General features: G+C 37.5%; 1 protein-coding gene across 4 annotated transcripts in view; it reads left to right on the forward strand.

Moving 5' to 3' along the window:
• DGKE (diacylglycerol kinase epsilon) overlaps nucleotides 1-19,565 on the forward strand; it is a 31,911-nt gene extending 12,346 nt beyond the window's left edge. For 2 of the 4 annotated variants that reach the window (XM_033183586.1, XM_033183587.1), the window contains exons 4-13: nucleotides 350-469; nucleotides 3,110-3,253; nucleotides 3,870-4,027; nucleotides 4,353-4,404; nucleotides 11,265-11,378; nucleotides 13,372-13,443; nucleotides 16,366-16,493; nucleotides 16,715-16,826; nucleotides 17,187-17,582; nucleotides 17,888-19,565. In XM_033183586.1, the coding sequence (XP_033039477.1) occupies nucleotides 350-469; nucleotides 3,110-3,253; nucleotides 3,870-4,027; nucleotides 4,353-4,404; nucleotides 11,265-11,378; nucleotides 13,372-13,443; nucleotides 16,366-16,493; nucleotides 16,715-16,826; nucleotides 17,187-17,366 (1,080 nt within the window). In that variant the 3' untranslated portion in view covers nucleotides 17,367-17,582; nucleotides 17,888-19,565. Of the gene's footprint in view, nucleotides 1-349; nucleotides 470-3,109; nucleotides 3,254-3,869; nucleotides 4,028-4,352; nucleotides 4,405-11,264; nucleotides 11,379-13,371; nucleotides 13,444-16,365; nucleotides 16,494-16,714; nucleotides 16,827-17,186; nucleotides 17,583-17,887 lie in introns of those variants that run through there. The other 2 variants (XM_033183589.1, XM_033183590.1) reach the window with 2 other exon arrangements.
• Nucleotides 19,566-22,442: the final 2,877 nt, after the last annotated feature.

Below are 22,442 nucleotides of genomic sequence, written 5' to 3' on the forward strand. Positions count from 1 at the left end.
AAGGACAGATTTTCAACTCAGTTTAAGTCCAAACTTTCTAATAATTTGATGTAGCAGTGTAATGGGCTGCATTATTAGTGAGTTCCTTATGTGAGTGTCTGAGCATATGCTGGATGACTTATCTAGAATAATGTAGAAGAGAATTAAACATTGAATGGGAGTTTAAATTAGTTAATTTCTGAGGTTCCCTTCCATTCTTAGAATTCTTTGATTTTTATATTGAATTGAGAGAACTGGTATAGTTGTTTTTATTTCAGCAAATTATAGCACCATTGTTCTCAAGGCATGGAAAATGTGTTTTTCATCTTTCAGATTCTAAACCCTTTTCACTCATGGCAATTTCTTTTAGGTAGCCTCTAAGCTTGGAAAGCAATGGACGCCATTAATAATCCTGGCCAACTCTCGTAGTGGAACTAATATGGGAGAAGGACTGTTGGGAGAATTTAGGATCTTGTTGAATCCAGTCCAGGTAACTAAAGAAAAAAACTTCCTTTATTAATGTTTTAATTTTCCCTAAAATGGAATGGTTATTAATGCTTTAAGTCACTAATCACCTGATCATAGGAAAGAATAATAATTACAAAAAGATCAGCCATTTAAATATGTGGAGAAACAGGAACTCTTGTGGTGGGAATATAAAATGGTACAACCTCTTTAGAAGACATCTTGGCTGTTTCTTAAAAAGTTAAACATCAATTTATTATATCTTCTAGCAATTCCTCTACTAGGAATCTACCCAAGTTAAGTGAAAACATATTTCTCACAAAGATTTGCGTGAAAATGTTCACAGCAGCATTATTCATGATAGCCAAAAACCATGAACAGCCCAGCTGTTCATGAGCTGATGAGCTGATAAACAAAATGTAATGAGGCCATACAGTGGAATACCATGAAATGACAAAAAGGAACAAACTACTGATACGTACATATTACAATAAAGGAACCTCAAAAACATAGTGAGAGAAGGCAGATACAAGGGACCTTATATTGTATGACTCTGTTTATCTGACTTGTCTAGAAAAGGCAAGTCTGTAGAGGTAGAGAATAGATTATTGGTTGCCTGAGGCTAGGGCTGGAAATGGAGAGTGACTGTGAATGGACATTGAGGGATCTCATTAAAGCAACAAAAATGTTCTAAACTGGATGATGGTGGTGGTTGTGCAATTCAGTGAACTTAATAAAAATTATTGGCTTGTTCACTTCCAGTGGGTGAATCTTACATGTAAATTATACCTCAGTTTTAAAAATAAAAGGAATCATTAAAATTGAATGTACAACTAGCAACCTTTACTTTGAAAAATTAACCAAAAAACAAAAAAAATTTTAAAAAGGAAAATTAACCTATTGTGTAACAATTAGAAATGCAATGATTTTGTCCTTCCAATTTGTATTTTTTACACTTTCAATATTGCACAGCTTAAGAAAATGATAAAAAATACAGAGAAAATCATTTGCGATTTCTCCATACGAATACATCAGTTTTCTTTTTTCTTGTTCTTTCCATTAATTATCTATGCATTTACTTTACATGTTAACAGTACTATAACAATAATCTAGATACGAATTTGCATTCTGAGTTTTTTAACTTTAATGGTATAAATATTTTTCCTTGTTTCAATGTTGTCCTCATAATTACATATTTAATGACTAAAATAATTGAATGGAAATAGCATTATTTATCCACTCTACTACTGTTGAAGGCTAATACTGTCTCTATGATTGTATTATAAATAATGCCACAGTGAATATTTTTATACATATTTTTAGGCATTTTTGTCTTTCGAAATATTTTTCTAGGGTCATTGACAGAGTTATGGATTATCAAAGTTGCTTGCATTTTTATGTCATTTTCTATGTATTGCAAAATTGCTTTCCAGAAATTTGTACTAACTTGCACTAGTTATTTTTTTTTTTTAAGCCAGTATAAGATATGAAATACTAGTTAAAGGTGAACTTAGCACATTGTGGTTTATGTGAACAGGAAGGAGGCAATGTGGTGTAATAGATAAACTATAACTTTGATTTTTTTTTTTTTATTATACTTTAAGTTCTAGGGTACATGTGCATAACGTGCAGGTTTGTTACATATGTATATTTGTGCCATGTTGGTGTGCTGCACCCATCAACTCGTCAGCACCCATCAATTCATCATTTATATCATGTATAAGTCCCCAATGCAATCCCTCCCTCCTCCCCCCTCCCCATGATAGGCCCCAGTGTGTGATGTTCCCCTTCCCGAGTCCAAGTGATCTCATTGTTGAGTTCCCACCTATGAGTGAGAACATGCGGTGTTTGGTTTTCTGTTCTTGTGATAGTTGGCTAAGAATGATGGTTTCCAGCTGCATCCATGTCCCTACAAAGGACGCAAACTCATCCTTTTTTATGGCTGCATAGTATTCCATGGTGTATATGTGCCACATTTTCTTAATCCAGTCTGTCACAGATGGACATTTGGGAAATTATTCTACTACAAAGACACATGCACACGTATGTTTATTGCGGCACTATTCACAATAGCAAAGACTGGGATTTTTTTTTTTTTTTGAGACAGAGTCTTGCTCTGTCACCCAAGCTGGAGTGCAGGCACATGATCTTGGCTCACTACAACCTCTGCCTCCCAGGTTCAAGTGATTTTCCTACCTCAGCCTCCCAAGTAGCTAGGATCACAAGCACACAGCACCACACTGGCTAATTTTTGTATTTTAATAGAGACAGGATTTCGCCTTGTTGGCCAGGCTGGTCTCCAACTCCTGACGTCAAGTGATCCAGCTGCCTTGCCCTTCCAAAGTGCTGGGATTATGGGCGTGAGTTACCACGCCTAGCCTTGTATTTGAGCACTTAATTACCTGGAGAGTCACAGGCAAGGAATTTAACCTTCCTGCACCTCAGTTTCCAGCCCAATAGAATGAGGCTAACTCTTGCTTTGTAGAGTCAGTGTGGGGATGAGCTACAATGAATATAAAGAGTCTGGCACAGTGCCTGGCATATTGTTAAGTACATAGTAGCCAGTAATGTTATTCAATTATATCTCTACTCATCTAGAGAAAAATCATCCTTACAGATGAAGGAAAATGTTGGATAAAAATTTTTCTTTTTCTTTTGTTTCTAGGTTTTTGATGTAACTAAAACTCCTCCTATCAAAGCCCTACAACTCTGTACTCTTCTTCCATATTATTCAGCTCGAGTACTTGTTTGTGGAGGGGATGGGACTGTAGGGTGGGTCCTGGATGCAGTTGATGACATGAAAATTAAGGTATTAGTCTTTAAGAACTACTACAGAAGGACTTCTGAGATAAATATACTATGCATATATATATATATATGAGTTTTTTGTTTGTTTGTTTGTTTGAGATACAGTCTCGCACTGTCACCCAGGCTGGAGTGCAGTGGCGCAAACACAGCTAACTGCAACCTCCATCTCTCAGGTTCAAGGCATCCTCCCACCTCAGCCTACAAAGTTGCTGGGACTATAAGTGTGCGCTACCATGCCTGGCTACTTTTTGTGTTTTTTGTAGGGACAGGGTTTCACCATGTTGCCTGGGCTGCTGTCAAACTCCTGGGCTCAAGCAATCCTCCCACCTTGGCCTCCCAAAGTGCTGGGATTACAGGGGTGAGCCACCATGCCCAACCTAATACAGAATATTTTTACTTTATATTTTTTATTATGCAGATAAATATTAGACATTGCCAGCTCCAAATAGTTAAAAATGAGATGTTTTGATTAAGCAATTAGCACAAACTTTAGCAAAACAACATACAGTTGTTATATTTGTGTTCTTACTGTTTTGGTCTTAATAAATTTTGTAAAGTATTATTACCCAGCAAATAGTCTGCAGAGAAAAATCTAAAACATGTCTTCCATATTCTAGGGACAAGAAAAGTACATTCCACAAGTTGCAGTCTTGCCTCTGGGAACAGGCAACGATCTATCCAATACATTGGGTTGGGGTACAGGTTATGCTGGAGAAATTCCAGTTGCACAGGTTTTGCGAAATGTAATGGAAGCAGATGGAATTAAACTAGATCGGTAAGTTACATTTCCCCAAAAAGTAGATTTCTTGAGATTTAGCCATCATTGTTTGGTTTACAAATGAAGACTTGTGTAGGTGAAATGTGCCATGTAATTTAAATATGAAAGACGATACTCGTTGTACTTATACATAGATACTGGTGTTTTATTATGTAAGAGCCAAAGTATTAAGTGACACTGAGTACTTATCCCTAAATTTGCATGCTTATATACATGTGGTTACTTTTTTAGATGGTATTTTAATAGAAAACCTTCATTTATCCAAACATACAGAGTACAGGGTTTATTGTAAAAAGCGTTTTTTTTAACTTCTGTTTTTTAGATGGAAAGTTCAAGTAACAAATAAAGGATACTACAACTTAAGAAAACCTAAGGTATGTTGTTAGTGCCTCAGTTGCAAGTAGTTTCAGCTTCATTGCACAAGATACGGCACTCTGTGGTAGGATACAGAGACCTGGTGCTTATCTCAAGGGAGCTGGCTGTGGAGCAGAACAGAAACTTATATGCTTACCTCACAAGCTGGACTGTAAATGTGTTACGGGAGTGCACCTGTTCTGCCTAGCTGATGTGGCTGAGAAGATTCAGAGGAAGTGATATGGGAGTTGGTCCTTAAAAAAAGCGAAGGACTTTCCAGACAGAGAGTGCAAAGCATGGTTAGCAAGTAGCAAATAATACAGAGAGAGCAGATCTGTATTTTTAAAAGATACTCTGGAGATAATGTGAAAATAGCTTAGAAGCCTGTACTAGGTAGAATCAGGATGAGAACAATGCAAAGACAGTTTAGAGGCAGAATTAATCAGTACTTAACAACTGATTAGTATAAAGGGAAGAGAGAAAATACATATTACTACTAGATTTCTAGTTTTTATAACTGGATATATGGAAATGACTATAAGAAAAATACCAAAAATACCAAGTTTCAGGTTTGGGTAGGAAGAAAATGAGATAGAATTGAGCATATCAGTCTAAAAATCTTTGAAGTGTTGAACAAGAAGTTGGAAGTTTAGGCTTATTGCTCAGGAATAAAGACAGAGCTAGAGATGCAGATTGAGGAATCTAGACTGGGTTAGAAAGTAAAATAAACTGGGATGGGGGCGGGGGAGTAGCCCAAGTTGTGGGATTCATGCCCCTAGTTATCTACCTTTGAACTGAAACTTTATTTCTTATAATTGTTTAAATGCTGAGAATATGGGGAGTGAGAAGGCAAAAGAGGGTCAAGAACTGCATCTTTTTTTTTCTTTCTTTTGTTTTGGAGACAAGGTCTCGGTCTGTCACTCAAGCTGGAGTGTGGTATTGTGATGACAGCTCACTGCAGCCTCGACCTCTGGGACCAAGCGATCCTCCCACCTCAGCCTCCCAAGTAGCTGGGACCACCAGCATGTGCCACCATGCCCAGATGGTTTTTGTTTTTGTTTCTGTTTTGTAGAGAGAGGGTCTCCCTATATTGTCCAGGCTGATCTCGCACTCCTAGGCTCAAGCAGTCCTCCCTCCTCAGCCTTCCGAAGTATTGGGATCAGGCATGAGACACTGTGTCCAGCCACAAACTACATCTTGAAAATAGATACATTTAGGTGACACAGATTAAGAGAGGCCACTAAGGGAAACTAAAGAGTGTAGTGAGTAAATAAGGAGAAAACAGAGAAAGAGGATTACAGTAGGTGGGTGATAAATAGCAAAATTAAAGCAGTCTTTAAAGAAGAGCATTTGGGGAACTCATGCATGTTTCTTTGCTTCTCTGTCTCATTGCCACAAAAATCCCTCTAAAATGGGGATACAGATCTTGTATAGATCTTTGAGAAGGCACAAAACCTTAAGAAGAAAGAGATCACAGCAGTCTTCAGAAGCCAAAACTAGGAAGGTTCGCATAATTGAAAAAAGCTCAAAAGTGCCTACACTGCAGAAAACGAAGAAAGAAACCAGAACCAAGCAAAGGCTTAGGAATTCAAGTCACTACATCACTCAGAGAGCAGTAGTATAGAGTGGGTCTGAAAATAGAAGGAGTGAGCCAAAGAAGCTGTTTGTCCCCTTTCCCCAACTTCACGTGGTCATTTACTACCCTCCTCAACTCAGGTAGTAGATTGGAGGTTTACTCTGGAAAGTTTAAACTAGAGAGACTCTAGCCAGCTAACGCCATACTGAAAACAGATTTAGTGCAAAGTGAGATCACTGGCCCTTTTCATCCACTCAACTTCAAGAATAGTGGCAGAGAGTATTTCTCTCTGGGAAGCTAACTTGCCCAAGGAAAAAATTAACAGGTACCAATATTTGGGTGTCTCCTAGCAAAAGGACCAGATTTTTGCACTGTAGTCCTATAATGAGGCTTATACCCTAGCAAGACCTGCTTTTGGATGCAAAGTTCACAGTTTGCCTTTTATGCCTTACTCTTAAAACATGAACATATACAGCCCAAGGATTGGAGGCACAAGCAGGCATTTAAGGAAAGCCTCTATCATGAGAGAGCCCCAAATAAGAAGAATTATAGGAAACACAGTCCAGGAAGCTGAAGGAAGTCAGGGAGTGGGACTAATGTTCTCAGAGAAAAATGAAAATATTTATAGAACAGGGTTCTATAAAAGGAACATTCAGAAACACACACCTCAAAAAAGACTCTGACAAACTAAAATTCAGTATCAGATTGGAAAGTACAATTGAAGACACCACTCAGAAAATACAACAAAAAGCAAAGGAACTGGACATAGGGGCACACGCCTGTAGTCCCAGCAACTCAGGAGGCTGAAGCCAGAACATTGCTTGAGTCCAAGAGTTCAAGGCTGCAGTGAGCTATCATCACGCCACTGCACTCCAGCCTGGGTGACAGAGTGCAGATGAGACCCCATCTCTTAAAAAAAGAGAAAAAGAATAAGTAATATTTAAAATTTTAAAATCACGAATTGGCCAGGTACGGTGGCTCATGCCTGTAATCCCAGCACTCTGGGAGACTGAGGCGGGCAGATCATGAGGTCAGGAGTTTGAGACCAGTCTGGCCAACATGGTGAAACCCCGTCTTTACTAAAAATACAAAAATTAGCCGGGCGTGGTCATGGGTGCCTGTAATCCCAGCTACTCGGGAGGCTGAGGCAGGAGAACTGCTTGAACCCCGGAGGCAGAGGGTGCAGCGAGCCAAGATCGCGCCACTCTACTCCAGCCTGGGCAGCAGAGCAAGACTCCGTCTCAGAAAAAAAAAAAAAAAACCACAAAATCAAGAAATAATCTGATTATGTTATTTAGAAATATAGAGAGAAATACCAGAAGAAAGAACTATGGAAAGAGCTGTGGGAACAGGAATTATAAATGAGGAGTAGACAGAAAACTGCAGTGTTTCCTTTGAAGCCTTGTAGAACTATATAGCTTATTAAAGTGGATTGCTTTGATTTATTTAAAAAAAAAACATAAAAAAAAAAAGAGAAAGTATTGGAGATCCTTTAAAATGGTTCCTGTGCTCAGAAGTATTTGTCAGTTATCATAGTGCCTGAAATGCCAACATTAAAGATGTTTCTCTTTTTGATAGAAGCCAATCTAATAGGTACGAGGTGATAGCTCATTGTGGTTTCCATTTGCAATTCTCTGATGATTAGAAATGTTCAGCATTTTTCCATATGCAAGTTGAATATCCCTTATCCAAAAAAAGGTTGTGACCAGAAGTATTTCAGATTTCTGGTTTTATTGGATTTTGGAATATGTGCAGAATATGTACCCGTTGAGCATTTCTAATCTGAAAAGCTGAAATCCAAAATGCTCCCATGAGCATTTCCTCTGAGTGTCACGTCAGTGTTCAAAAAGTTTCAGATTTGGGGACATTTCAGATTTCAGATGTTTGTATTAGGGATGCTGAACCTGTATCTGTTGGCCATTTTTATGTCTTTTGAGAAATGTCTCTTCAAGTCCTTTTGCCCATTTTTTAATAAGATTATTGGTTGTTACTGAGTAGATTGAGTTCCTTCTACATTTTGGAGATTAGTTCCTAATCGAGTGTATGATTTACAGATATTTTCTCCCAAGCTGTGGGTTGCCTCTTCACTCTTGTTTTCCTTTGCTGTGTAGAATCTTTTTAGTGTGATGCAATCCCTTTTGTCTATGTTTACTTTTATTGCCTGTGCTTTTGAGGTCATATCAAACCAAATAACTGCCCAGGCCAATGTCATGAAGCTTTTTTCTTACATTTTCTTTTGGTACTTTTATAGTTTCAGGTTGTACATTTAAGTCTTGAATCCATTTTGAGTTGATTCTTTATAATGGGCAAGATAAGGGTTGATTTTCATTGTTCTGCATGTGGATATCCAGCTTTCCCAGTACCATTCATTGATGAGACTCTCCTTTCCCTATTGTATGTTCTCGGCACCTTTGTCAGAAATCAACTGGCCATCGATATGTGTATTTATTTTGGGCTTTCCTATCCTATCTCATTGGTCAGTAATAACAAATATTGGCAAGGAGGTGGAGAAGAGAGAATCCTTGTACACTATTGGTATTGCAAATTAGTACAACCATTTTGGGAAACAATATGGAGGTTTCTCAAAAAACTAAAACTAGAATTACCATTTGTTCCAGCAATCCCATTTATAGATACATACCCAAAGGAATTGAAATCAGTATATCAAACAGATGTCCATGCTGCCATGTTCATTGCAGCGTTATGTACAATAGCCAAGATGCAGAAATAACCTAAGTGCCTATCAGTGAATGAATGGTTTTTTTAAATATGCGATATATACACAATGGAAAACTATTCAGACTTTAAAAAAAAGAAAAGGAAAATCTGTCATTCTCGGCAACATAGCTGAACCTAGGGGACATTATGTTAAATAAATAAACGAGGCCCAGAAAGACAAATATTGTATGATGTCACTTATATGTGGAATCTGGAAAATCAAACTCAAAGTCGAGAGTAGAGTGATGGTTACCAGAGGCTGTAGAGGGTAGGAGAGTAGATGGAGAAAGGGGAGACATTGGTTAACAGGTAAAAAGTTTTAGTTAGATAGGAAGAATAAGTTCTGCTGTTGCACAGCTTGGTGACTATAGTTAATGTATATTTTCAAATTGCTAAAAGAGAGGTGTTTTGTTTTTTTTGGTTTTTTGGGGTTTTTTGAGACGGTCTCACTCCATTGACCAAGTTAGAGTGCAGTGGCGTGATCACAGCTCACTGCAGCTTAGACCTTTTGGGCTCAAGTGATCTTCCCATCTTAGCCTCATTAGTAACTTGGGACTACAGGCACATGCCACCACACCCAGCCAATTTTATTTTTATTATTTTCAATAGAGACAAGATTTGTCTGCGTTGCCCGGGCTGGTCTCAAACTCATGAGCTCAAGGAGTCCACCCACCCCAGCCTCCCCGAGTGCTGGGATTTATTATAAGTGTGAGCCTAAAAGAGAGGATTTTAAATGTTCTCACCACAAATAAATGATAAATATTTGAGGTGATGGATATGCAAAAAAAAAAAAAAGATATATTTCTCATTCATACCAGGATGTATTACTATTCAGTAATAAAGCAGAGCTGAGTATTTAGAAATATTTATCAGAGATCATTCCTCCAAAAAAAGATGGACAAAGTGTCACACCAGTTAGATGATTCAAATAAAAAGACATGTTCTTCAGCCGTTTGCTGTCAAAAATAAATACACTACAGTCAAGTAGGGTCTGCTTACCTCTATAGAAGAACATCCAAACAATCAAATACAAGAAGGAACTTCATTTATCTATACATTCAGGCAAGTATTTTGTGCCCATCTGGTGCCAGGCACTGTCCTAGGTGCTGGAGTTTCAGTGATGAAGGCCTTGCCCTCATGAAGCTTATATTACCCCACTCTTAGTTTCTGAATAAAGGACGCCTAGAAAACTAGAAAAAAAAATTCAGTTAAAAAATAAAGGCACATTAATGTACATTGACGTATTTTATTTAAAATAAGATGTTTATGGGTTTTGTTTAAAAGAACAACTAGGATTGAAAATTATATTTTGGTAGTGAAGGGATAGCCATTTAGTTCCATAAGAGATGAATGGGAAAAGGATAAAAAGAACAAATGACCAAATTTAGACTTAACCATCAAAAGGAGGAAGAGCATCTTTGATTTGGAGGAGAAAGGTACACTTGAGTAAAGTCAGAATGTTTAGATGGCAGAAAGAGAGTTTGAGAATTCATACCTTTCATACCTGAGGATCTCATTTTTTTCAGTGAGGCAAGAATCAAGATCATCTGAACATAACAAAGGCAAGGGAGCTAGTTATCAGGGACTTGAAGAGAGTTGTAAATTTTGAAATAAACCACCAGGGAATACAAGAAAGGGGTCATCGAAAGGGTTACTGTGTCCTATTAGTGATTGTGTCCAGCCATCCTTAGAAATAACTTTGTAACAGGATCATAATTATAAGATTCTTACCATTAATGTCCAGAAACCTGGAAATCGAGCAGAGAAAACAGTTTGATTTAGAGAAGATTAACAAGTAAGGCTGGCCGGGCGCGGTGGCTCACACCTGTAATCCCAGCACTATGGGAGGCTGAGGTGGGTGAATCATGAGGTCAGGAGCTTGAGACCAGCTGACCAACATGGTGAAACCCCATCTCTACTAAAAATGCAAAAAAATTAGCCGGGCATGGTGGCGGGCACCTGTAATTCCAGCTACTCGGGAGGCTGAGGCAGGAGAATTGCTTGAACCCGGGAGGCAGAGGTTGCAGAGAGCTGAGGTCGCGCCACTGCGTTCCAGCCCTGCGACAGTCCGAGACTCTGTCTCAAAAAAAAAACAAAGCTAAATTGAGAAGAGGTCAAGAGAGTGTTGGAACGAAGGATGGTGTTGAGTACAGTCGTTGAAATGATTGACTTTGGAATCCAGGCCACATTGGGAAGTAAGATAAATTAAGGTGAGACCAGTAGCCTGGGTTGGGACTAATAGAAGCTGAGAGCTTGGAGGCTATGATAAATGTAAAGAGCAAATGTAATGGGAACACAGGCATGAAAAGCCTGGAAGCATCAAGTAGAGCAATTCTAGATGGTAAGGTCTGAGGTGTAGCATATAAAACAGAAATGGAAGATGAGATTCACATCTGTAGTTATCAGCCTTAAATGGAAGCTTTATTTCTGGTAACGTCACCGGACAGTATAAAATAGCCATGTGAAAAGTAAATGCAGAAAGCATCTCCCTTTTCAAAAGAACACAAAGACTAAGATTGACATTTAATTATGACTCAGGCTTAGGTGGAATCATAGTCTGTTGCTTATTCTTACCCTTTCCCACAGGAATTCACAATGAACAACTATTTTTCTGTTGGACCTGATGCTCTCATGGCTCTCAATTTTCATGCTCATCGTGAGAAGGCACCATCTCTGTTTTCTAGCAGAATTCTTAATAAGGTGTGTTGGATAAAATAACATTTCCTGCTTATCACCGAAGGTACAGTAAAAATCAATAGTTCAATTATATTTAGCACTCTTAGATTCAGATTTAACTAACTTTTTAGTTAGTTAACTAACTAACTGCTCTGTTTTGTGTAGGATTGTCAAATTAGATCTTTTTTTTAAATTGGATCTTTAAATGTACTTTAGCAGGCCGGGCACAGTGGCTCATGCCTGTAATCTTAGCACTTTGGGAGGCGGAGGCAGGTAGATCACTTGAGGTCAGGAGTTCAAGACCTGCCTGGCCAACGTGGTGAAACCCTGTCTCTATTAAAAAATACAAATTTAGCTGGGCGTGGTGGCAGGTGTCTGTAATCCCAGCCACTCGGGAGGCTGAGGTAGGAGAATCTCTTGAAACCAGGAGGCAAAGGTTGCAGTGAACTGAGATCATACCACTGCACTCCAGCCTGGGCAATAGAATGAAGCTCTATCTCAAAAAACAAAACAAAACAACTCTATCAAAGTATAACATAATTCTAACAATTTTTTTAAATTCAATTTTTTAATTAACAATTTTTTAAATTTTTTTAAAGTTTTTTTAAATTGGGGTGTTTTATAGCATATTTGCTTAGATGGCAACTAAATGGAATATATGATAGTTTATCTTAAACGGCAGCTAAAATTGGCAGGAAATTTTAGGCAGACTAAATTTTTGGTGAGGTCATTGATGGAACAGTAGATTTCATTGGTTTGAAAAACTTCCAGAAGGCAGATGAGATAAAGAAAAGAGCAGCTTATTTGCCACAGCTTTGAACTAAGGTCATATCTGGTTTCTAGTACAGTTGATTCCTTTGATGGAGTTTTGCTTAGGAATTTTTTAAATAACGTTTGGTGATTGACCAACAGGATATCAAAAATAAATGCAAAGCAATTGTATTCCTGGTTCTGTTTTACAAATATTTCAAGTTTTGAAATAGTTCCCTTTTATTAATATAGTTACTAAGGTAATATGTATTACTGTTTATACAATTGATAATTATCTCAGTCCTTACATCAACCTTTCTGTATTCGAAAGTGATTAGAAAATGTTTGTTAGATTAATATGCATTACTATTCTTAAGTAATCTGAGGTACTAGGAAAAAGTGGAATTTTCTAACTCGAATCTTTTTCTTGATAAAATACAACTTTTTTGATAAATTGGGAGAAAACACCATTTAGAAACAAATCACTTGTAGGTTGGGCGTGGTAGCTCACGCCTGTAATCCCAGCACTTTGAGAGGCCAAGGTGGGCAGATCACGAGGTCAGGAGATCAAGACCATCCTGGCCAACATGGTGAAACCCTGTCTCTACTAAAAATACAAAAATTAGCCAAATGTGGTGGTGCACGCCTGTAGTCCCAGCTCCTTGGGAGACTGAGGCAGGAGAATCGCTTGAACTCGGGAGGCAGAGGTTGCAGTGGACCAAGATCGCACAACTGCACTCCAACCTGGTGACAGAGCAAGACTCCATCTCAAAAAAAAAAAAAGAAAAGAAAAAAATTCACTTCTATCCCACATTTCCCCTGAGAAAGAGGCTAATTAAACTTAAATGAAATGGCCTGTATTTTGTCATCTTCCAAAAAAGAAGGATGAGTAACCACAGTTCACCTAGAACTTTTAAACTATTAATAGCTTAAGAGAATAAAACGTAAAATAACAAATGATGCCAAAAGTATCTGTAATATAGTAAAGGCATTTTTACATTGTGTTTTAATTATAGATTTCCATTGCTGCTCCTAGTGGATTCCAATTTTACCCTTTGAAATTACTAGAATGGAGGTGTTGGATAGGGCCAGAGGATGCACACCAAAAGTATTCCTTTTGGTTGCCCTTCTTTTCATCAGCATCTAGTCTTCCATAAGGAAAGTGCGCTTCTACATTCTTGAAGGGAACTTTGATACAGTGTATTTTTTCTTAATGTTTACAGGGTTAGACTGTTATAATATTATGTTTTCTGTCCACTTTTCATAGGCGGTTTACTTATTCTATGGAACCAAAGATTGTTTAGTGCAAGAATGTAAAGATTTGAATAAAAAAGTTGAGGTAAGCTATTAACACTTTTTATTTTTTAAAGTTTTAGGTCATCTCTGGATTATGAAGACGTTTTAAACAGAAATGCTAAACTTTCTGTTAATATATTTTGTCAGCATACATAGAGTATTTATTTGTGTGCCAGGCACTTTGCTACATGCTTTATACACATTGTCCCTCTAAATTCTCTCCACAATTCTATAAGGCATATATTATATATTTACATTATACAGAAAAGAAAACTATTTTGAATGAAGTAATTTGCCCAAATTCTCTCATTTAATGCCTAAATACACATGTAATCAAGATGTGAACCCAGATTTATGTAAATCCAGAATCTGTTTATTAGGATGAATGGCCTCCATTCATACATGATAAATAATTTACAGTTATCTAATACAGTGCCTGACTCAACATAAAGACACAGAGGAAGTTTAAATGGAAAGTTTAATTCAGATTACTTTTGTGGGGTATCTCTCTTACATACCAAAACAAAAATGTGTAAATAGTAAAAATAGAATATTAATGATTGCTTATTGCGAGAGCATCTCTGACATTATGATATGGCAGTCTTATATATATTCTTTGCTTGATTCCAAAAAGAATCTGTAATGGTTAATAGCAACAACAAAGACATTAATTCAGAGCAACCTAGAACTGATAAAATAAATAAAAAGAGATCATAAACAGCTTGGAAAAGGAGACAATGAGCAGGGAGTAAGGAGGCTGATTATACGTTAGTCAAGGAAACATGTTGCCGTTAGGCATAATGTTTATTAGCTCAAAGTCTCTAGGCAGCCATGGCGTAGAAGCAAGAACAACATTTTCTGTTAAAAAGAGTGTTACGGCTGGGCGCAGTGGCTCGCACCTGTAATCCCAGCACTTTGGGAGGCCGAGGCAGGCGGATCACAAGGTCAGGAGATCGAGATCATCTTGGCTAACATAGTGAAACCCCATCTGTACTAAAAATACAAACAAAAATTAGCTGGGCGTGGTGGTGGGCGCCTGTAGTCCCAGCTACTCTGGAGGCTGAGGCAGGAGAATGGCGTGAACCCGGGAGGCAGAGCTTGCAGTGAGCAGAGATCGCGCCACTGCGCTCCAGCCTTGGTGACAGAGTGAGACTCCGTCTCAAAAAAAAAAAAAAAATAGTGTTATGTTACTTTATCATATTTTATTTTTCTTGGCTTTGATAGTATTGGTAGAGTAAAGCATACAAGCACATAAAGACCTTTATTTTATTGTCTGACATTTTATTTATATAAAAATACAAATTACTTTTAATTATACAGAAATAAAATAAACTGTATTTAGTATTTGCATACCTACAAAATAGTCATTGTCCTCAATACTGGAGGTACAGTGATAAATCCCTTGCTCTACATTTACAGTCTAGGGTGAAGAAAGGTATTTAAACCAGTCTGGGCACAGTGGCTCATGCCTGTAATCCCAGCACTTTGAGAGGCCAAGGTGGGAGGATTGCTTGAGGCAAGGAGACTAGCCTGGGCAACATAGTGATACTCCACTTTTACAGAAAAATAAAAATAGCTGAGCATAGTGGCATGTACCTGTGGTCCTAGCTGATCAGGAGGCTGAGGCAGAAGGATCACTTGAACCCAGCAGGCGGAGGCTACAGTAAGCCGTGATTGTACCACTGCACTCCAGCCTGGGTGACAGATTGAGACCCTGTCTCCAAGAAAAAACCAAAAAGATATTTAACACATTGCAATGCAGTATGAGAAGTTATGTAAGAAAAGCATGTGGTCTTACAGGAATAAATAACTGCAATACGTAACCTAGGAGCTACAGAGACTAGGGAAAGTGGCAGTCTTTCTGGAAGAAGTGACAAGATGGAATCTGAAAATAAGTAAGAGTTAGCTAAGAGAAGGAGGAGGGTAAGATTGCTGTAGGCTAAAAACAGCATGTGCAAAAGACCCAGAGGCGCACATGGCATATTTGAGTGAGTTCAGGCTGGAGCATCGCTTTCAGGAAGGAAAGTGACAAGAGCTGAGGCTAGAGAGATGGACAGAAGTCAAATCACAGAGTGTCATATTTGCCTGGTATTGGAGCTTGGATTTCATCATGGGCATTGCAGGGTTGAAGTGAAGCCATTGAAGGGTTGTAATTAGAGGATGACATATTTGCATTTTTAAAGTGTCGATCCAGTTGCTCTGCGAGGGATGCATAAGAAAGTAAAGCTAGAGGCAGATAGGCTAGATAGGAACATTTTAGGGAAGAAATGGTGGAGAGAGAGAAAGATATAGAAATAGCATCAACTGTTTTTAGTGATTAAGGGGATGTGGAGGGCAAAAAGTCAAAGAAATCAAAGATAACTGCCAGGTTTCTGGCTTAAACAGCTGGGTTGGGGGTGAGTTAACCTACTTACTAGGAAAGAGTAAGTAAGAGTTAGCTAAGAGAAGGAGGGGAAGATTGTTACTCTTTCCTGGTAAGTACATTGGGGAACAGGGAGCAGATTGCAGAAAAGTTGCTTGTTTAATTTTTTACATAGGAGTTTTTGGTGCCAGTTCATGGACATGTTTTGTAGGCAGTGGATAGATAGATCTGGCCCAGTTTACTTTCCTGAAAAGGAACATCCAGGGAAGTAGAGTCTGTGGTTCCCAGGAAACAAAGGGAAAGAAGATTTTAGGAAAAGAGAAAGGGGGTCAGCAAGTGTCAGGTGCTACTGAAACAGCAATTTAGATAAGGCCTGAAAAAATCACAGGGCTCAACAAAAAGGACATTGTTGATGATGTTGCAAGCAGTTCCACTGAAGAGATAGAAAAGGCCAGATGAGAGGCCCTGAGTGAGAGGTAGGGAGCATCTTCTGCATGTGCGTCTCTCACATATAAACACATTTATGAAAATAGATGTGAATTCTAAATGGATGTGTATGGAAATCGTACCCTGTAGTCACTATCTATTTGTATTTCTTTAAAGCTAGAATTGGATGGTGAGCGAGTAGCACTGCCCAGCTTGGAAGGTATTATAGTTCTGAACATTGGTTACTGGGGCGGTGGCTGCAGACTATGGGAAGGGATGGGAGACGAGACTTACCCTCTAGCCAGGTATGTACATTTGTGGTCTGCTTTTTTATGTCACTATTTTATTTAAAGCAATCTCTTGTTTATAGACTAACATTTTTCCTTAAATTTTCTTTTTTGTATATCTCATTAGTTATAATATTTTTAAAGTTGATGGTCCAACTGTGTTAAAAAGTAATTGCTCTAGCATAACTGATTTTGTTTTATTGCATCATATAATCCATATTTTCTTTTTCCAATTTTAGGCATGACGATGGTCTACTGGAAGTCGTTGGAGTATATGGGTCTTTCCACTGTGCTCAGATTCAAGTAAAACTGGCGAATCCTTTTCGAATAGGACAGGCACATACAGTGAGGGTAGGTGAAATATGGCTGTAACAGGCTAATTTGTCCCAATCCATTTCTAAGCTGTTGATATGTAAAGTATACATGCTATACCTTTCTTTAAACAGTGGTTTATGGCTTATGCAGCTAGTCACTGTACACCAGGGGCTAGAGTGGGATGAGGAAGAAACAGAAACATGGCTCAAGCTCCATAAGATAAAACATTCACTTGAAAAAAGAATTCCTTAATCAATGAATAAAAACATATTCAGATTAATATTTTCTAAAAATGAAATACATAAGGGTTAAGTGATTGTGGATGGTGTTATTAAGGAAGACCCTTCTAAATTTTGTGGGACTGACTTTTAAACGTTATTTGTTCCCTAATATCAGCTGATTTTGAAGTGCTCCATGATGCCAATGCAGGTGGATGGGGAGCCTTGGGCCCAAGGGCCTTGCACTGTCACCATAACTCACAAGACACATGCAATGATGTTATATTTCTCTGGAGAACAAACAGATGATGACATCTCTAGTACTTCGGATCAAGAAGATATAAAGGAGACTGAATAGATGGATGAGGGAGTGAAAACTTTGCATAGAATCCTCACGCAGGTAGATGTATGTTCATCCAAAAGTATTAATAGAAATTCTCTATCAGCTATTCAGTCTTAATTTCACTAGTAGTATTATGGGTATACATTTTTGTAAATAGCATCCCCAAACCAGCCAGCCTTCAGTTATTTACAAACGTTTGTTCTTTTTTCAGCAAAATACTTCAAATGAATAGTATTAACTTGGCCGGGCACGGTGGCTCAAGCCTGTAATCCCAGCACTTTGGGAGGCCGAGACGGGCGGATCACGAGGTCAGGAGATCGAGACCATCCCGGCTAACACGGTGAAACCCCGTCTCTACTAAAAATACAAAAACTAGCCGGGCGAGGTGGCCGGCGCCTGTAGTCCCAGCTACTCGGGAGGCTGAGGCAGGAGAATGGCGTAAACCCGGGAGGCGGAGCTTGCAGTGAGCTGAGATCTGGCCACTGCACTCCAGTCCGGGTGACAGAGCGAGACTCTGCCTCAAAAAAAAAAAAAAGAATAGTATTAACTTACGAAAAGTCACAAAAACTTACATGAGAGTGAAAATTTGTTATGATTGTTTTGAGAGTGGGACTCGCTCTGAAGTATGTGCTGTCTCATTTCTTATTTTTGAACCATGCATATGATGGACGCACAATGGATGGGCACATTATATCTCCAACAAGGTGTGGGTGGAAAGATCATTTCCATCTTTATTTTTAATATGGTGACAGCATAGCATTTTAAAAATTAACCTGCTTTTTTGAAAGGAAATGATTACTGTCAAACCACCATGGTTAATTGTGGGCATCCTCCTGCAGCATGCCTCTTAAAATTTTCTGCAACCCAAACCAAGTGTATGTATTGATTTCTAGGAACCCCCAAAAGGAGAATAGTAAAAAACAATCATACTTAAAACTTGTATTATAATTTTTATTTTAGGAACTTATTCAGACACGTAAATGTTGTTTAACTCTGTAGGTAACCATTTGAGCTGAAATTCAGGATCTTTTTTATGACACCAGTGTAGCCAAAAGAGAAGCAGATAAGTGAATTGGTAAGAAATGAGATTCAGAGCACTTTGGATTGTAAGTTATAGGTTCTGAGCTGAACAGTTTATCAACCCCTCTTTTTATTAAAAGACAGTGTCAACACTTCAAAAATTGTGCTTAAAGGAAACTTAATGGTGAGATTAATTGCTTAGGAAAAGCTCAAGGCCGACTGATAAGTTTTAAAACTTCAGTGGTCTAGTAGCATTTTGAAATACAGTAGTCTTTTAACAGAATTTCCCCTTAGGGAGGTAAGTGGACAGAAATCTTTGCTAAAATGTTTATATCATATTTATTTTAAAATGAGAGATATTTTTAAATTATTTATTATTTACCTTGTGGTATGATACCTGTGTTTAGTGTTTACATTCTGTAGCTTTATTTAATAAGTTAAATCGATCACATAAATTCTGCTAGTCACAATCAGATAGAAATTTAGTCTGTTAAGTAATTAAAATTCTAATTTAATTCTCCTGACAGATATCTAGACATTCTTATTCTTCACAAATATTCCTCATTGTATTTAAAAAAGAAGGAGAGCATGAAAAGCACTAGGGAACTACTTTTGGATAACTGAGAGCTTTGTTTCATTGTTTTATTTGCCCCTCAATTGCCACAAACTTACTGAAGGGCCAGTTTCATGGTTCCCATTAGAGGGTGCTTGTTCTCTGCTGTTGACCAGCCCAACCCTTCATGACCCACAGGTAGGCTGACCCAATGGGCATCTAGCCTGGTGTTTTTCTGACAAATGGCTCGTTTGTAGGCTTTGTGCTCTTTCATGACATTAATCTCTGAAAGATCAGAATGTTTCCCCCAAAATACCATTAGCTATCTTTGAGGGTCTATTATGAATCTGTCATCCGTGAATTGCCATAAACCTGAGTTTGCCTCACCTCAGGCCCAGACCATGTTTTCGAAGAGCAACTTAGTAATGTATACAGTAGTCAGTACATTTTATGAAGTACTTTATTTTGCTAAATTAACCTTTTCCAGATCTGCTTGGGTGATCTTAAATTCTAGTCTTGAGAAACTTTTTGAGCAGATCTGTTTTCATCTTACTTATACACCTTTCATGGTGGGTAACCATGGCAGTGGGGATGGCAGAGTTTTGTTTTTTTAATGGGCCAATCATGTTCTGAGTATTATGAAGTTTGTATCCTTTCATTCATGATCAAAATTGTTAAAGATATCACATTTTAAAAATACACTGTTAAATTCACTTTGCTGTAGGTTATAGTTTACCTGTTATAAAATTCATAGTGCTAATTGTAGTAGAAGCAAAGTAAATCAATTTAGGATGTCGGAATTAAAATAATCACAATAACTAATACAGTTTTTTAATTATGAAAACTACAACTAAAAATTGGAATTTTAATACCAACCATAATATTACATTATATTTAGAACAGGCTTATGTAAAATGCCCTCATTTATCTAAACAAGTTGATTTTTTTGGTTATTGTAATCTAGTAAGGTTTTTGCATCACTACTGATCTGTCATGAAGTTTTTCTGCTGGCTTATTCACTCATTTAGACTTCATTTAGGGAAGTGATTTCAGAATACCATATCATAAAACGTATCATCTTGTTTTTGCAAAATTCACTTACTTTTTTGGGCACATTTACCCAGCATTTCAAATGTATAGGCATGTGTCTTGTTTAAATAAGTACAATTTATAAGACTTCATGTTTGCAAGTTACATATTAGGGTAGTGATTGTTTATATTACCAGGGATTCTACACTTTACCAAAAAAATTGCCATAAAATTTTCCTGTTCCATTTTAAATTGTCTTGATATTTAAAAAAATAACTTCAACATTCTCAGGAAGAAATACATGAAGTAAATCATATCTCCATGTCTGCGTCCAGATTTCTCTCATCTTTTTACTATCCCAATACATTCCTTAATCCTATAAACGTAGTGGCTTAAATACTGAATACCTGGCAGCTCTTATAGATCCCGTAGGCAGATGATAATTTTCAGTGTTTTGTCATGTTTAATAGAAATCAAACTGACTTGTGTTTTAAAATACAAGTTGTCTACTAGTAAGGTTACATGATTTAAGTGTGTTTTAGGTTTTCTGCAACAATTAACTGTGAACCCCTAATGTAGCTAATGTTTATACAAATTTTATAGTCAAAATTATTTATTTTTATTTTTTTAGAGTGTTTCAAAAACATAGTGTTTGCTTTGTGAAATATATTTGCTTAGAGTTATAGTCTACTGTGACTCAGAAATTGTAAAGTCAATTTGCGTTGTAAAAATGAATACTGCCAGCATGTCAAAAGAAAAATAATTTGCATTTGTAATATAAAGTAAAATTGTATTTAATATATTTATTGAATTTTAAATTTGCACTAACTTGAAAACTTTAAAGGTTATACTAATTTAAAGATTAATGTGGACCCAAATACATAATTTGTTTGGCCAAAAAGGTCATTAGAATGGGTAATGGTTTTGTGTGGTTTTCCTTCAAAATGATAATATTGAAGCAAGAACTAATGTTTTATATTGATAATTTTTTTAATATTTCCACCCAGTTGAGGACAGTGGAATATAAGTAGATTTATTTAAAATATCTAGATATTTAAAAAGAAAAAAAAGGTTGTTTATCCCAATCTGAATTCATTCTCAGCAACAAGACAGAAAAGGTGGGGTTTGGGTTTTGCTTTTAAACAGTGTCCCCCTGTCTTTTTTAATTTTTCCCTTGAAGCCTTTCTCCTGTTCCTCAGAGTATGCTCTGCAGGCTATCTGCAGCATCAGAATGCCTGGGCAGGCTGTTGAAAATATGGATTCCTGAGCCCAACCCTTAACCTAATGATTCCCTGTCTCTGGAGATGCAACATAGAAATCTGTTTTTATTAACAAGCACCTCAGGCGATTCTTAAGCATACTGAAATTTGAAAGCTTCTGGTCTGAACCTCTTGTATTCACCTAGGGCTTTTGCTAGGTGGGATACTATGCCAAAAAATTGAATTAATTGTATGTTCTTAAAATTGTTTTTCTTCTACTTCACTGTCCTCTTCCCTCAAAATCACTTTTCTAAAAGAACTCTATGAAAAACTTGTTTGTATCATACCCAGATTGATACATTTGTCTGAACTCTGTTACATAAAGATTGGTATGATTCATACGTGGAGTCAGTTTTTGGACTGTGACCCATGCAGTGTCGGGGGACAAGGAGTTGCTTCAGGAGTTAAGTTATAGTGTGTCTCCAAGGGGCAGCGAGCCATGGAGGCTCCTGCCTTCTCACTTCAATCAATGCAGCCACACTTGTGTATACTGAGTGCTGCTTCAGATCTCAATAGATAAAATACTTCCACATTTAAAATGATTCTACTATTTTTTATAAAGGGTTTGAAAGCCACTACTATAATGACTTTGTCACCTAATTGATTTTCTACTAATTTTTACATATTCAGAAACTTCATGTGTTTTTGGTGGACAGAATACTTTGGAGGTCTCTGTTGCTGCTTAGAATGTGGCCGCTTGGCTATTTCACAGTTTTTAAAGCTATTTTATTGAATAGTAAAGCAGTGAACTTAGCCTTCGTTCCTCGTGTTTCTAATTTAAATATGTAGTCTGTATTTAATTTTAGATATGTAAATACACATCAGTACATTTACCCATATGGCCCTGTGTAACCAGTGCATGAGGCTTGCATAGCCTACCTAGCCCAAAAAGATATATTCCAGCGTTCTGGAGAAGGAATTTTAAAATGCCATCCTCTACTACAGACGTTTATGAAACTTAAGTGAAATGATTGAGCTTAACCATCTGCAAGAATGTCTGCAGAAAATAAATCACCTAGAAACTATAAATAGAAATGTGTTGCTGAGGCTGGGCGCAGTGGCTTACCCCTGTAATCCCAGCACTTGGGGAGGCCAAGGCAGGTGTATCACCTGAGGTCAGGAGTTCAAGACAAGCCTGGACAACATGGTGAAACCCCATCTGTACTAAAAATACAAAAAAAAAAAAATTAGCCAGGCACAGTGGCACATGCCTTTAGTCCCAGCTAAACA

The sequence above is a fragment of the Trachypithecus francoisi genome, unplaced genomic scaffold (genome assembly GCF_009764315.1).
Source record: "Trachypithecus francoisi isolate TF-2019V2 unplaced genomic scaffold, Tfra_2.0 Lachesis_group20, whole genome shotgun sequence".
NCBI lineage: Eukaryota > Metazoa > Chordata > Mammalia > Primates > Cercopithecidae > Trachypithecus > Trachypithecus francoisi.